This window comes from Colossoma macropomum, unplaced genomic scaffold (genome assembly GCF_904425465.1).
Source record: "Colossoma macropomum unplaced genomic scaffold, Colossoma_macropomum, whole genome shotgun sequence".
NCBI classification, from domain to species: Eukaryota; Metazoa; Chordata; class Actinopteri; order Characiformes; family Serrasalmidae; genus Colossoma; species Colossoma macropomum.
The window spans coordinates 20,857,680-20,872,740 of record NW_023494794.1 but is presented as its reverse complement, the minus strand read 5'-3'; the positions used below and the strand labels follow the sequence as shown (position 1 = coordinate 20,872,740).

General features: G+C 42.4%; 1 protein-coding gene across 3 annotated transcripts in view; it reads right to left on the bottom strand.

Annotated features, from left to right (window-relative positions):
* Positions 1–15,061, bottom strand: part of fam222ba (family with sequence similarity 222 member Ba) — a 108,410-nt gene that overhangs the window by 21,498 nt on the left and 71,851 nt on the right. For all 3 annotated transcript variants that reach the window (XM_036580544.1, XM_036580545.1, XM_036580546.1), the window contains exon 2: positions 13,220–13,356. In XM_036580544.1, coding sequence (XP_036436437.1) covers positions 13,220–13,301 — 82 coding nt within the window. In that variant the 5' untranslated portion in view covers positions 13,302–13,356. The remainder of the gene's footprint in view (positions 1–13,219; positions 13,357–15,061) is intronic.

Genomic DNA, 15,061 nt, shown 5'->3' with positions numbered 1-15,061 from the left:
TCTCAAAAGGAGTAAGAGAAAAGACTGATGACGAAATGAATGTTGGTAAATTGGCTGCATTTATGTTATTTGCTAGGTGCCTCAGATTGATGGATGTTTGATGGAAGAAGAGTTAAAGCTATATAACAACTAAATAAACAGTAAGCCTTCTTTCTGAGAACCTGTTTTCTGTCTAGTTAATGCTCAGCATTTACTGTGGTGTAATTCTGACATGCTGTGTCAGTTTTGCAAGACATTCTTCAGGCATAGAGTAGCAGCACTCAGGAAGCATTGTTACCTTTATTAATGCTCCTCACAGCCCCTCAGCCAGAGGAGGCCTTGAGGCAGAGTTTGGTATGGATTTATTACGCTTTTGCTCGCTTTCTCTTTGACCCCTGATCTTTTATCCTCTTCTGCCGGCTGCCTTCACCTCCATTCATATGAATGGTAAATACAGAGTCATATTAAAGTGCGAGGTGCTGTATCTGACCTCGCTGACCGAGCCACCGCTACAGCCTGACCCTTAATACAGAGAGAGGGAGAGAGAGGAAAAGAGAATGGAAGTTAGAGAATGGAAGTTAGAGCGGGAGAAAGGAAGAAAAAAAGAAGAGAAAAAGAAAAAAAGAAAGAAAGAGCAAGAGAGAGGAAGGGAAAAGAATGACAGCAGGAGAGAGAAAGAGGAAAAAAGGAAAAGACAATAGAAGTGGGAGTGACAGAAAGAAAGAAAAGGAGTGAGAGAGAGACAGAGAGAGATACAGAGAGAGAAGCGGGGGGCTGGTTTCATTGATTGAGGATCAGTTTATTGTGTTTGAGAACAGCGCTGAGAGGAAACGGTTGCTGGATTACAGCAAAACAGACAATTCCTCTCCACCACTCCGTCTCAGAGGCTCACATTAGAGCAATTCACCCAGCCTGTCTTCACCTGCTGATACAACTCACACCATTCAGAGTGACACCTCACTGACCACAGACAGACAGAGAGAGAAAGAGAGAGAGAGAGAGAGAGAGAGAGAGAGAGGGCAAGCATGTGAGAGAGAGAGAACGGGCAAGCATGTGAGAGAGAGAGAACGAGCAAGCATGTGAGAAAGAGAGACTGAGCAAGAGAGCAAGAAAGAGCAAGTGATAGAGAGAGAGCAAGCTAGAGAAAGGGAGAGAGACAGACCAGTGTCTTAAAAGAGAGTCAGCAAGCAATCAAAAGAGCGAGTCAGAGCAAGAGAGAGCGAGTGATCATGTGAAAACAAGAGCAAGTGAGCAAGCAGAAAAGAGCAGTGAAAGAAAAAACGAGAGAGACAGAGAGAGAGAGAAAGAGAGAGAATGAACGAGCAAACAAAGAAGAGCAAGTGAGCAAGAAAGAGAATGAGAAAGAGAAAGCGATAGAGAGAACTAGTGAACAAGCAACAGGGAGAGAGAGAGACAGATCAATGGTTCGAGAGACAGTAAGCAAGCAATCAAGAGACAGCGAGTCAGAGCAAGAGAGAGCAAGTGATCGTGAGAGAATGAGATAGAGCAAGTGAGCGGAGTAGGAAAGAGAGAAAGAGCAAGCCATCGAGAGAGAGAGAGAAAAAGAAAGAGAGGGAGAGAGAGAGAGAGCACGGACGGGCGCAAGCGATCAAACAAGACAGAGAGAGGAAACGAGACACAGAGAGGGAGAGAGAATGAACGAGCGAGCAAGTGAGAAAGAGAGACTGAGTAAGTGAGCAAGAGAGCGAGAAGGAACAAGTGAGAGAGAGAACTAGTAAACAAGCTAGCAAAAGAGCGAGCGATCGCGAGAGAAAGAAACAGAGCAAGTCATCAAGAGTGAGAGAGAGAGAGAAAACGAATGAGACAGACAGAGAAGGAGAAAGTTAGAGAGAGAAAAACAGACAAACTGAGTGAGCAAGGAAAGACGAAAAAAAACGTCTGGATCAGAAAATCCGGCACGTTTCTCTGTGGGCAGACGCCCTGTCAGATTAGCTCTCTGTCAGGGTGACAAATCACGCCCTGGAGACGCTGTATGAGCATGTGTGAGTGAGTGTGAGTGAGTGAGTGTGTGTGTGTGTGAGTGTGTGCAGTGAGAGGGCTGCTGGCCTGGAGACTGATGAGCAGCACGTCGCCCTGAGGGGAGTCTCCATGAGCAGCAATTATAGAGACTCAGCCACTGAAGTCAAGGGGCCATTCTAGACCCTCTGTCTGCCTCCCTCCCTCTCTATCTCTCTCTCTCTCTTTCCCGCTCCCTCCCTCTGACAGAACGCTGACCACACCAGCGTCCTGACCCTGACAGAGAAGACAGACATGACTGACTCCGTGGCTAAATTCCTTTAGGAATCTTTCCATTAGAGCTTGAAATATTTGTCCGAACCCAATGGGACCTGACCACTCATGTCGGAGTCAGATGCCATTTCCCAAATATGTGCTGGGCCCAGGTCGGGTTCAAATGAGAAAACACTTAAGAGGAAATCGAGAAATAAACAGTGACTCGATTCAAGAAAGTACAGTTCAGTGCAGCCAAAAGAACGTTATGTATGTTATATGTAACACGTTCTGTGTAAAGAGTTGGGAGTTGCAGGATTAGACAGGAGAAGGCTAAAATGTTGCTATGTCAGAACAGTGTGAAAACAGTGCAGTATGGAAAATACTAAAAGTATGGAAAAGACTAAAAACGTTTGAGATGAAGTACAGAAGCATTATTTAATGAATAAATCTATTAAAGCAGAAAACTATTTTGGACAGCTGATTTTTTAAACCTATTATTTTAAATTGTTTATTTATCTGCACCCTGATGAAGGCTATTATCGTCATTACTTGGTAACCAGCGCTATCCGTTTTATTCTGCACTTTGGGATGAACAGCCAGTTCGGGTCAGTTTCTACAGAATTTTGTTTGTACTCGGGTCAGTTCTGAACTAGAAACATGATGTGGTTTGGATGATGCTGTATTCAGGGTTGAACAGAATTTCAGGCCCAATTTCAGCTCTACTTTCCATTCCCTGTTTAACCCTTGTGTGGTGTTGATGTGTTTGTTACTCAGGGGTCAGGTGGACCCACCACATTATTGTTTTTTTAAAATCAATACAGCCATAATAATTTATGTAAAAATACCAGATGTTTAAAATATCACAAGTGGCCAGCGTAGGGTTCTACTTTAGCAGCTGTAGCCAGTCAGCAGTCTGTCCATGTTGTCCACACACACACATATATACAAACACATACACACACAGACACACACACTAACAGCAGGCCATGTAGGAGGAGAACAGAGTGAAGGGAAACAGCACCTCCACACTTTTATTCCCCGTGGGATCGCCCCAACACCACGTGCAATATAAATGTGTAGGGGCTGTACAGTGTGAGGTCAGTGAAAATGTTTTATTTTCTATGTTCTTCACAGACAATGAGGCCAAGGAATCTCAGGTTGAAATAATAATAAATCGCATTATTTTTTTCTTTTGGTGAATATTGAAAATAGGTCCCACAGACCCCAACACCACACAAGGTTTAAGACTACTCCCACACCAAAAGGGATTTCAGTGGAAGATGTGCACTGACAGTGAGGTGGTAAATTAGTCAAAACAATGAGCACCAGCCATAGCCAAACAGCCCTATTATATGTTCTGGTTAAAGGACTGTTTCAGTATTGTTCAGCCTAATCGCTGTCTGCGGTTGATTACCACAAACAATAGTTTCTCTCTGCTTAATAAAAGAAAAAAAAAACTGCGGCTTTATTACTGAAATATCCTAACTCTGATATCTTGTCTTATCTCTTTAGTCACCATGACAACATCAGTTAGGACTGAATTTAGGACAGCAGCTATTACAGAATAACAGTTCCTAAGTTGATTATCATTAAACTTCAGATAAGAAAACATTGCAGAAAATACTGCAGAAAATATTGCTCTCACTACTTTGGTGTGTTGATTATTAATGACAACTTATTAAATAAAGTATTACAGTGATGGTTGTAAATATTGTGGAGACAGAGCTGAACATGTGGCTGTTTATTAGGAGGAATAACATTAGCATGACCAGCTAAAGCTTTGGGAAATGAAACTGAAACTGCAGAGCTGTTATAGACCAAGGGACACTGTCACATTATTAACGTCCAGTTTACTGCACTTTAGTTTTGTTTGGACATTTTTTACATTGGTAACAGAAGCTGTCTTAACATTATTTTGGTTACAGCAGTGTGTGTATTGCTAGTTGCTTGGTAACAGACATAGCAATGGATTATCAACCTCGAATGAGTGGTTTAGGATTTCCTGACTTGAGATAAGATGCTGCAAAATACCATATCTAAATTAAGCTAAGATTTCCTTCTGTAATACAAATTTGTGAAAGATGTTATCTTGACCTTCAGATCTTAACCTAGGACTAAAGACAGGAAGGTTTCTGTTGACTCAAAATCCATTTCTAATAGAAGCCAGTGGGCAGATGCTGAAGCAGATGATTGGAGGTTTGATATCCAGTCCAGACATGCACAAACTTTAACACCAGTAAAGGACATGTTCACACTTGCCTGGTTTGATTTGATTTAAATGAACTGTGGTACCATTGCCTTGGTCACGCAAATTGTTAAAACAAATGCAAACGCTGCCATTCGAATCATGGAGCACACCAAATAAGTGGGTCGAGATCCCTGAGGATATCGGCCAGCAGCACTGAGCGCATTTAACCAGCTCAGCTCAACAGCCGTTGAACTCTATACGGACCACAGACATAAACATACCCTAAGAGTCACTGGACAAGATGTCTAATGTTCTATTCATTAGCGTAAGTGGTTCTGGAGTCTAAAGTCTAAATAACATAAAATATTAACATGATTAAATGAACGTTTACGTGCTCCCAAGTGGCGCAACCATCTAAGCATTGATCCCATCATCAGGAGATCGCAATTTTGATCCCTAGTGATGCTCCCGTGGCTGGAGGTCCAAGAGAGCACAATTGGCCTCGCTCTGTGGGTGGGATGGCTTCTCCCATCCTCCCCCATCACTTAGCACAATACTAGTCAGCATCAGGGGTCTGTTAGCTTTACTCCGAGCGTGTTCGGCTGTCCAATGATGTTGCGCGAGCGGCAGTTTTAGCTTTCACCCGCTCAGCCTACTTATTTGGTGCGCTCCATCGAAAAGATGCGGTGGCGCTTCACAGGTCTTAGAGGAAGCCTGTGCTGGCCTTCACCCTCCTAGCGCGGGTGGTATTGTGTGATGGGGGGAGTCCTAGCTAGTGGGTGGAATTGGAGACGACTAAATTGGGGAGAAAATTGTAAAAAAAAAAATCAAAAGAATGTTTACAGTGATTATATCTGATTCAGCTGTCATCGTTATATAAAATGAACCAAAGATCCACATCTAGAGTTTTACACTGCCTGCTCTTCATATAAGTTTAAACTAATTTTAAAATGAGAAAAGTAAGGTTACACACAAACACTCTCACACACACACACACACACATTCTCTCTGTCTATGTGTTTCCTGCTGTGGTCCAGATGTTGGCAGAGCACATCTGGCATGGGTACAGAGCTCTTGGGAGAGCTCAGACACAGGAAGCAGCAGACTGAGTGACACAGACAGGGGGTTGGGGGGGGGTGTCGGAGGGTGGAAAACAGAAAGAAAGCGAGAAGAAAAAGAATGGTGGAGAATGAAAAAAAATGAGAAAAGGGAGATAAATTGAGAGAGAGAGATAAGAGACAGAGAGGGGAAGAAGAGAAAGGAGACAGAAAGAACAATGAAGAAAGGGATAAAGATGGAGAGAAAGGATGGAAAGAAAGGTAAAAGAGAGAAAGGAGAATAAGAGAAAAACAGATGCAAAGAGAGAGAGAGAAAGAGAGAGAGAGAGAGAGAGAGAGAGAGAGAGAGAGATGGAACACTGTAAATATGTGAAGATTGCTGCCCTTCACATGGTCAGATTCATATGCTAATGAAAAGAGGCATCAGAATCTGTGGAGGCTGTCACTCTCTCTCTGTCATTCTATCACTCGTTCTTTCTAACTGCTTGTTTTTTTTAAAGCAGCAGGAGCACTCACGGGTAGGAAATGAAGGCATGAGCTATGAGGAGAAAAAAGAAAAAGAGACAGAAGAAAAGGAAAAGGAGCCGAGAAAGCCTGTATAAACGCTGTTACATCGCCCCAGTCCGACAGAACCGGCCGGGAGAGGAGCCTTCGATCACGCAGAAGCAGCAGAAATAAAAGTGGTTGGGAGAGAGTGATTTGTTCGGCAGGGGAGCGCAGGAGTGAAAGAGGTGTGTCTCGCGCTCCAGAGAGTGAGTGAGAGAGAGAGAGTGACAATGGGGAACGACCCTGTGTGTTTGTAATGGGGGCTCCTGGGGCTAGACTGATTACTGCTATTCTCAAATCACACCACTGATGAAGGGGAGAGAGAGAGAGAGAGAGAGAGACAGAGAGATGGGTGGATTGAGTAAGAGAGTGAGAAAAAGAAAGGGAGAGTGCTTGAGTTAGAAAAGACAGAGGAAAAAATGAAAATAAGGAGCAAGCAAGGTTGAGCAAGAAAGAAATGAAAGAGCATGCAAGGTAGAGAGAGGGAGAGAGAGAGGAGGGCAGAAAAAAGAAAGAAAGAAATTAAGAAAGGCAAAAAGTAAGAAAGTGAGTGAGAAAGAAAAAGCAAAAAAAAGAAAGAAAGGAAAAAAGGAAGAAAGAAGGGGGAACAGATCAAGAGAAAGAGTAACGGAGAGAAATGGAGAGAAAGAGAGGGAGAGTGCACGCAAGGGCAAGAATAAGGGAGAGAGAGCAGAAGAGAAAGAAAGAAAGAAAGAAAGAAAGAAAGAAAGGGGCAGAGAAAGAGAGAGAGTCATGGAAAGAAAGGAAGAGGGGGATAGAGAAAAAGTGAGAGAGCAGAAGAGAAAGAAAGAAAAAGAAAAAAGGTATAGAAAATGAGAGAAAGTAATGGAGAATAGAGAGGGGGAGAGAGAGCAGTGAAAAACAACGGGGGAAGAGAACGAGAGAAAGCGAGAGAGACAGAGAACGAGAGAGAGAGAGAAATGGGTCAGGCTGGTTTCTGTGGTTGTTCTGCTGTGAGTGAAGCCCCTGGAGATCGGGGGTCTCTGTGGGAGAGTGTGGAGCTGAAGGTGTCGCTCCTCCTCCGCCATCGCGGTCCAGACACGCAGCACCACACCCTGCTCCTCTGATACTGCACAGTTCTGAATCATTCACAGTCAAAACGAGTCCTCGATTTACAGAACAGATGGGACCAAACTGAAAAAATGCAGTGATTTGTGCTGAATATGATCAGCAACATGAACTAACACAGTAAAGAAGCTCCATATTTCACCCAAAACATCACAATATTACATTATAATCCTGTATCAAATATGTCTAAAATTGAATGTCCTATGATGTCTCACTCCAGTACCCACTCGCTAACAGTGCATCCTTTCAGGGATCTTATCCATCATGGTCTCAGTCAGTGGTGGCTGTACGGATGGATCCTTCGCCAGCCAACATATCCACAGGTTCACTGCGTGCCGGCGAGGATTCGAGAACATGGTGTCGTCAGCAGAGGAGCGAATGGTGGCTGAGGAGTTAAAAAAAGCTAATGTGGTCTGAAGCAAAACTTATGCTAACGTTTCGTCTTGTTTAGGGAGCAAAGAGCAGTTAAAGAGAAGCATCTCCAGCTCTAATAAATAAAAAACGTAAACTAAAATCAAAGTTTCTGTCTCCATCTTTAAAGAACTTTAAAAGAACTTGACAAGAGCGGCGTTTCATGACGCAAACAGGAAATCCGACACAGAGCAGACCGTCTTATTTCAGTTCAGCCATCACAGGTCTATGCAGCCTTCGTAAACCGCGTCCTTCGAAGGATGCAGCCCCTCAACTGGGAAACAGGTATAGATATGGTTCCTCCTAAGTGTAACCCCCCACCCATGGGAGTGTTTTTCACGGCTTGGCCTGTAAGGTTTGGAATGTACAGCATTACTACTCTGTTAAATAAAGATTACTGAACTGAACAACTAAAAAATCTGAAAACCATTTTTATAATAATGACACCCCTCTTTTCTCGCGGTTACATTTTTTCCTGAAAGTGCTCTCTGAACACCCGCGGAGCGCCCTGCTCCTGTTCCTTGAGCTGACATGCTTTTCTTTTCGTCCTCGTCCGTCTCCTCCTCTGCGCTCCCCTGTGAGTGGATAGTGATATCTCTCTGCCGCTGTTGACGGCCGGCCCCCGTCGCTCTGTCTGTCTGTCTAACCGGGTTTTTGTCATCCTAACGAGACTGAGTCCTCATTATCACCAGCCTACCTCCCCTGAGAACACACTCCACTGAGAGAGAGACAGAGAGAGAGAGAGAGAGAGAGAGAGAGAGAGAGAGAGAGAGAGATAGAGAGAGAGAGAGAGAAAGTGGAAGAGAGAGAGAGAGAGAGAGGAGAGGAAGGTTTCCTTTGTGAGCTATTAACACAGCAGTTCTGGGTCCAAATGGATGGCGGCGCATGGCACAACTGGAGCTCGAACTATGAATGTAGCTGCAGGGCTCATCTCTGCACTGATGAAGCAGCACTTTAGCTTTTCCTCTCTTTATCCAGCACAGCACCACTCTCTCCCTCCCTCTCTCCTCCTGTCTCTCTCCTTCTCTCTCTGGCTGTTGACCAAACAAAATGGCCCTGACATTTCCTCACTTAATAGCTCTCCTGCCAATCCTGTGGCACGTCACGTCTGACAACACACTGACCGCCCACATTTGTCCACCATTGAAAGGACAGACGGAGAGAGAGAGAGAGAGAGAGAAACAGATGTACAGTGGAAAAGTCAGAGATCACCACTCATTAAATTAAAAGTGAAAATGGCCATTAAGTTATTCATTTTTCAGCCTCATAAAAAAAAAAAACACTCTTTGCCTTCATTACAGTTTCCACTCTTTTCAGGAGACTCACTTTCACTTTTTTTTTAAGAAACCTGTGAGGTTATTCTTCCACACCTCCAAAGTTCAGTCTTAAAAGTTGGTTGCATTTTCTACTTCTCACAATCCAATTAATCCCAAACACATTCAGTGATGTTGGGGTCTGGACTCTGGGGTGGTCAGTCCACTGTTGCTGAGAACACCAGCAGCTTCTTTGTTTGCAGTTCTGCCGATTTGTTAGGAGACCCATTTTCTCTGTAGCTTTAAATCATTAAATCCAGTATTTTCCTTTGTCTTTTCTCTTCCTTATGCAAGTAGATTATCCTGTATCTAACATCCTGAGAAAGATCTCCTGAAAAATTTGTAATTGTTACTAAAATGAAACATAAAATGTGGCCCAAGCAAGAAAGATATGAACCACAGAGAGCGAGAGAGAGAGAGAGAGAGAGAGAGAGAGAAACAACAACAACACTGTAGAGACAGAGCTGCACAAATACAAACTACGCAAAACATTCTTTATAAAATGTAGACAGATTCACCCCCAATTTAACCGTTTCTGTGAAAATGACATACTACCCATCCTGTTAGGAGAGAAGAGAGAGACCAGCATGATATGTATCTGCCTGCCACAATATGCACCAAACACACACACACACCAACATACACTCACACACAGAAGATAATTGATTGCCCTGTTCGTAAACACCTTTACATACTCATGTATCCTGAAACTACTACGTTTATCTGTTCTTTATTATTACTTGATCTATTATTATTATCATTAATTCTTGATTTTTGTCTATTTTATTTATTTATTTATTTATTTTTTATGTATTATTATACTGATGTGATTACTATCTTTATTATTTTTGTTCTCTCTTCCCATAAACTGGGACTTCTTAAATTGTTAAATGTTTCAAATGTTTAATCCTGCGTTTGGATGATGTTTTGTCAATACTGTATCTAAATCTGGTCATGCCAATAAAGCTTACTGAACTGAAACAGAGAGAGAGAGAGAGGGTGGGAGAGAAAGAGAGACAGAGAGAGATGGACGTAGAGAAGGAGAGATGGAGATAGATAAAGAGAGGAAGAGACAGAGAGAGCCAGAAAGAGAGAGAGAGAAAAAATTTGTCTTTTTAAAATTACAGCTCTACAACTTAGCAATTTTGCATTGTTTAACATGTTAAGATCATTTTTTTTTTAATTCCTAGAATCTAATATGTTCCCCTTAAATTGCTGATTTATTTTTAAAAATCTCTGGCAACCTTTGGCAATACAAATGCAGCATATTTGTCATGCCAATAAAGCAGTTATTGAGAGAGAGAGAGAGAGAGAGAGAGAGAGAGAAAGGGCCTGAGATAGAAATAGAAATAGATAAAGAGAGAGAAAGAGAGAGAGAGATTGAGATAGACAAAGAGAGTGCAGGCTGAATGGCGGTGCAGGAGCAGCAGGTGCTCTGTGTCTCTGTGTGAGAGGAGGTGATGGAGGTTGGAGTTGATGGTTGCTGCTCTCCTGCTGTGCCTCCGAACAACGGCGCCTAATTTCACCGAGCGCTCTACATCATTGAAAAGGACAGGCTGGATGGGCAGCAGGGTTTCTCACCAGTGTGTGTGTGTGTGTGTGTGTGTGTGTGTGTGTGTGTGTGTGTGTGTGTGGGCGAGGCTGACAGGTGCGTGGTGAAAAGCACTGCTTATTGGGCATTGGCTGTCACTCAGGGGTGTCATTCACACTGGCACAGATAAACCTGAGGCTTTTTTGTCAGGGCCACTGCGGTCACACAGGTGTGGAAGGCAGGCCGCTGTCCTTAATTTACTTCCTCCACTCTTATCTGACTGCATGTTGCTCCTGCATGACCAATATGAGATATCTGTACTGACGTTAGAGTGCAGAGAGCCACAAATCAGCCTCTTATTGGAGGACATCTCAATTCATAAAGCTGTGAAGAACAGAGCTTCTCCTGTACTGAGTAGGCACAAACACACCGGTGATTATAACAGTATAGTCACTGCTGATAAGCCGGGCTGTCACTGTCAATATTGATGCTAACACTCAAGTAATCTCTCAATTATTTTGACTTCAAAATAAAAGCAATAAAAGCACTAAAAATCTACAAGAACAGTAATAAATCTACAATAACAAAAATAGAACATACTTTATGAAAAAAGATGAACAAGAAAGCCGTGTGGCGCAACCGTCTAAGCGTTGGCCCTATTATCAGGAGATCGTGAGCTCGATCCCTAGTGATGCTACAACCATCCGTGGTCGGGCGTTGGGATGGCCCCTCCTTCTCCCCCCATCACTCAGTGCAATGCTAGTCAGCGTAGGCGTCTGTTAGCTGCCGTGGTGGTGCTGCACAGGTCTCGGAGGAAGCCTGTGCTAGCCTTCACCCTCCTAGTGCTGCTGGTATCGTGTGATTGGGGGAGTCCTAACTAGTGGGTGGACTAAACTGGGGAGAAAATTGGGGAAATTCCAAAAAAAAAGTATCAATAAAAATAATTTTTGTTTATAAATAAAAAAAAATATTTATAATGTGTGTCCAGGCTCTTTGTCTTACTGTAAGAGCTGAAGAAGATTCAAAAATGCATCATCATCATAAAAGCTGCAAACTATATTACTGCTGATTCTTTGAGAAGCTGAACTTGAATCAATGATTAAACTCAAGTTTAACTGAGCAGTCATAACAGCCCTACTGCACATTTGCTCCATCTTGGTGTTTATTGTCCTGCGCTTATTTTATTATGTTTTCCTGTGCTAGTTTATGTGTGTATTGCATACTTTAACATCTGTATAAAATATTTTATTGATGCAGATTTACTGTTTTGCTAGGAAAATAAACCACAAACTAGGAAAGTCTTGCTTGGTTAAAAACTCCAGCAGCACTGCAGTGTCGGATCCACTCGTACCAGCGCAACACACACTAACACACCACCACCACATAAGTGTCACTGCAGTGCTGAGAATGATCCACCACCCAAATAATACCTGCTCTGTGGTGGTCCAGTGGGGGTCCTGACCAATGAAGAACAGGGTGAAAGGGGGCCACCAAAGTATGCAGAGAAACAGACGGACTACAGTCTGTAATTGTAGAACTACAAAGTGCACCTATATAGTAAGCGGAGCTGATAAAATGGACAGTGAGCGTAGAAACAAGGAGGTGTACTTAATGAAGTTATTCATGCTAAAACAACATCAGTTTCTGGTCAATTTCCATTCTTCAATTCAGTTCAACACCTTTAATGTCCCTAAAAAAAACAACATCTGATTAGCAGCCAGGTGAAACAGACAGGCTCAACATAACATAAGAGCATGACAACACAAGCAGACACACAATATACAAAGATTTTTATCCCAATAGTTGTTCTTCTTATCATAGAAGGCAGTTCTTGGCCAAGTCATACGACAAAACCCACCAGACTCTCAGGTGATAGAGAGAAGGTAGTACTTCAATCTTATCTGTATAACCAGCTATCTATGATTACGTGATAATGGGAGACAACTGCTTCCTCTTTATAGCAGCGATTCATTCATTTCCACATTCATTGTTCATGAAAACAATACAAACAGACGGTGATGTTGCAGTGGCCAAGCGGTCCGGCTAAAAAGGATGTTTTCGCTCTTCTGAAGGTTAAAGGTGGACTTTGTATGTTCAGACCACCATTTTTCAGATGTTCACTTTTTGGATCCCGTTCCCTGCCAATCCTGAAGTTGTTAGTATCTCAGCACACAGGATATAGATAGCTAATATGAATGATGTTTTACAATCAGATCCGGTCAAGTTACCTCAGATATGATGACTGTCATATTTCTCACAGTTATTATAACAGCTAGTGAAATATACAAGTGCACTCTATGCACCGTTCATAATTTTTTATTGCCAATACTGATTCCTTTACAGCTGAATCAGATGATTTTTATTAGCCAGTTTCTTTTTTAAGCAACAGGCAACAAAGACAATGACACTAATAGATAGCATTTTTGGTGAGGTACAGCAACACACATACTTAGCTGGGTGATGTTTTCTCAGTTTCTTGCGCATAACAGCTCTCTGTGCAGTCATTATATCACTGTTGTCGGAACAAAACCTCATATCTCCATGTTTGTCTTTTTTTTGTTTTTGACAAAATTTCAAAATGCCTGTTTTCCTTTACATTATGGGTAAAGTTCATGATGACGTCTGGTTCCATTGACTTGCATTAAAAGTATGTTTTTTCCTTCTCCTGTCAAGTTCTCATTTTGTATATACGTGGTCTTGTTCCAACAGCAGCGATATATTCATGAGCTAATTTTCATCACTGGCTTTTTTCATGGTACACTTATTTTTATTGAGACGCAGGCTGAGTAGGCCGCCATCAGTCTGCGCAATTTAGTGCAAAGACGATTACTGAGGCTTTGAATGTAGCGTGTGCGTACGAAGTGGTACTCACATTTCTGAAGTCCAGTGTTCATCTGCGAGTGGGGAAGAAGCTGGAGGGAGAGGTCACCTGGCCCTGGCAAACAGGCCAGCATCTCACACACACACACACACTCCTAGTGCAACATGGGACACACACTCCTCCTCACACTGTAGAGAGAGAGAGAGGGAGAGAAAATGATTAGACAAATTAGTAACAAGTGCACATATTGGTGCAGGTGGCTGTATTCAAACACTGAAGTCATTGTTCAGGTATTCATTAGGCTGAACCATGAGCAGTCAGAGAGAAAATACAGCAATTTAGTGAACAAGAAGGCAGACAGTCAGGCTTTAACTAGGCTTACGATGATCATGAAATATTAGCTGACAATTAACAGCCATTTAAATTTAAATAACAGGCACTTAAAACTGTGGAGAGCAATTAATTGTCTTCTTGCCCTTTGTAAGCAACTACTGAAGTACAAACTGGCCAGACTGGGTGATTAGCTACACTACATAACCAAAAGATTATAGACACCCCTCCTAATAATTGAGTTCAGGTTTTACAGCCACACCCATTGCTAACAGATATATAAAATCAAGCACACAGCCATGCAGTCTCTATAGACAAACGTTAGCTGTAGAAGCTCACTGACTTTAAACGTGGCAATGACACAGGATGCCAGTTTATCAGTTTGGGAAACTTCTGCCCTGCTTGATCTGCCCTGATCAACTGTAAGTGCTACTATTGTGAATTGAAAGTGTATATGGGAGCAACAACAGCTCAGCCATAAAGCACTAGGCCAGGCAAACTCACGGAGTGGGGCCGCCGAGTGCTGAAATGCATAGCACATAAATATAGCCTGTTGCATCACTCAACATTAGCACCAGAACTGTGGATCGGTAGTCTGATGAAATGGGTTTCCATGGCTAAGCAGCTGAACACGAGCCTAAGATTACTATGTGCAATGGAAAGCACTGAACACAGTGGTGTAAGGCATGCTGTCACGAGACTCTGGAGCAGTGGAAACATGTTCTCTGGAGTGATGAATCATGCTTCAGTCTGACTGACAATTCTGATTTAGGTGGATACCAGGAGAATACCTACTAGAATGCATGGTGCCAGGAGCAAGTTTGGTTGAGGTGGAATAATGGGCTGGGGCTGATTTTCAGGGCTTGCCAACTTTGTGGCAACAGTTTGGGGAAGGTTGTTTCCTATTCCAGTGCATTTGATTGCACTTAATAATCTGATCATAAAATTGGATTTCTGCATTTATCTGATTATTCAAATGGTCATGTAAACAGCATACTCTGATTTCTTAGATTGGAGTAATGTCTAGAAATCCGATTAAGAAATCTGATAAAGAGAGCTGGATTTTAGCTCAGTAATCAGATTTCTCAGTGCATGTGAACTCTTACTCTGATTTCTTTCGGATTTCTCAGTCTGCACATGTGCGAAAACAGACGGCGGTACCAGAAATAAGCAAGCAGCGTTGCTGCGAGATGGCAGCAAAACACTTTTGGAGCTGAAACCAAACACGTTTGACGAAATGAAGGATTTAAATATTCTTCATCTTCTTCATATTTTCAGGTGAAGTGGTGTGATGTTTTTTAAAAAAGTTTGAGTTTTACATTACGTTTACATTGCGACGACTTCTGCGAGTTTATTGGCTGGTTGCAAAGCAGAAATCAGATTACTGCCTGACTCATGTAGACCTGGAGTTTCACATTATCTGATTACTGAGGTGCAAGTAAATGCGTTGATCTTATTATTGACAAAATCTGATTTTCTGCAGCTATCGGATTATTAAGTGCATGTAAACACATTCAGTGATTCCAAACTTTTGAAGACTAGTATAGGTAACTAAAGACAATA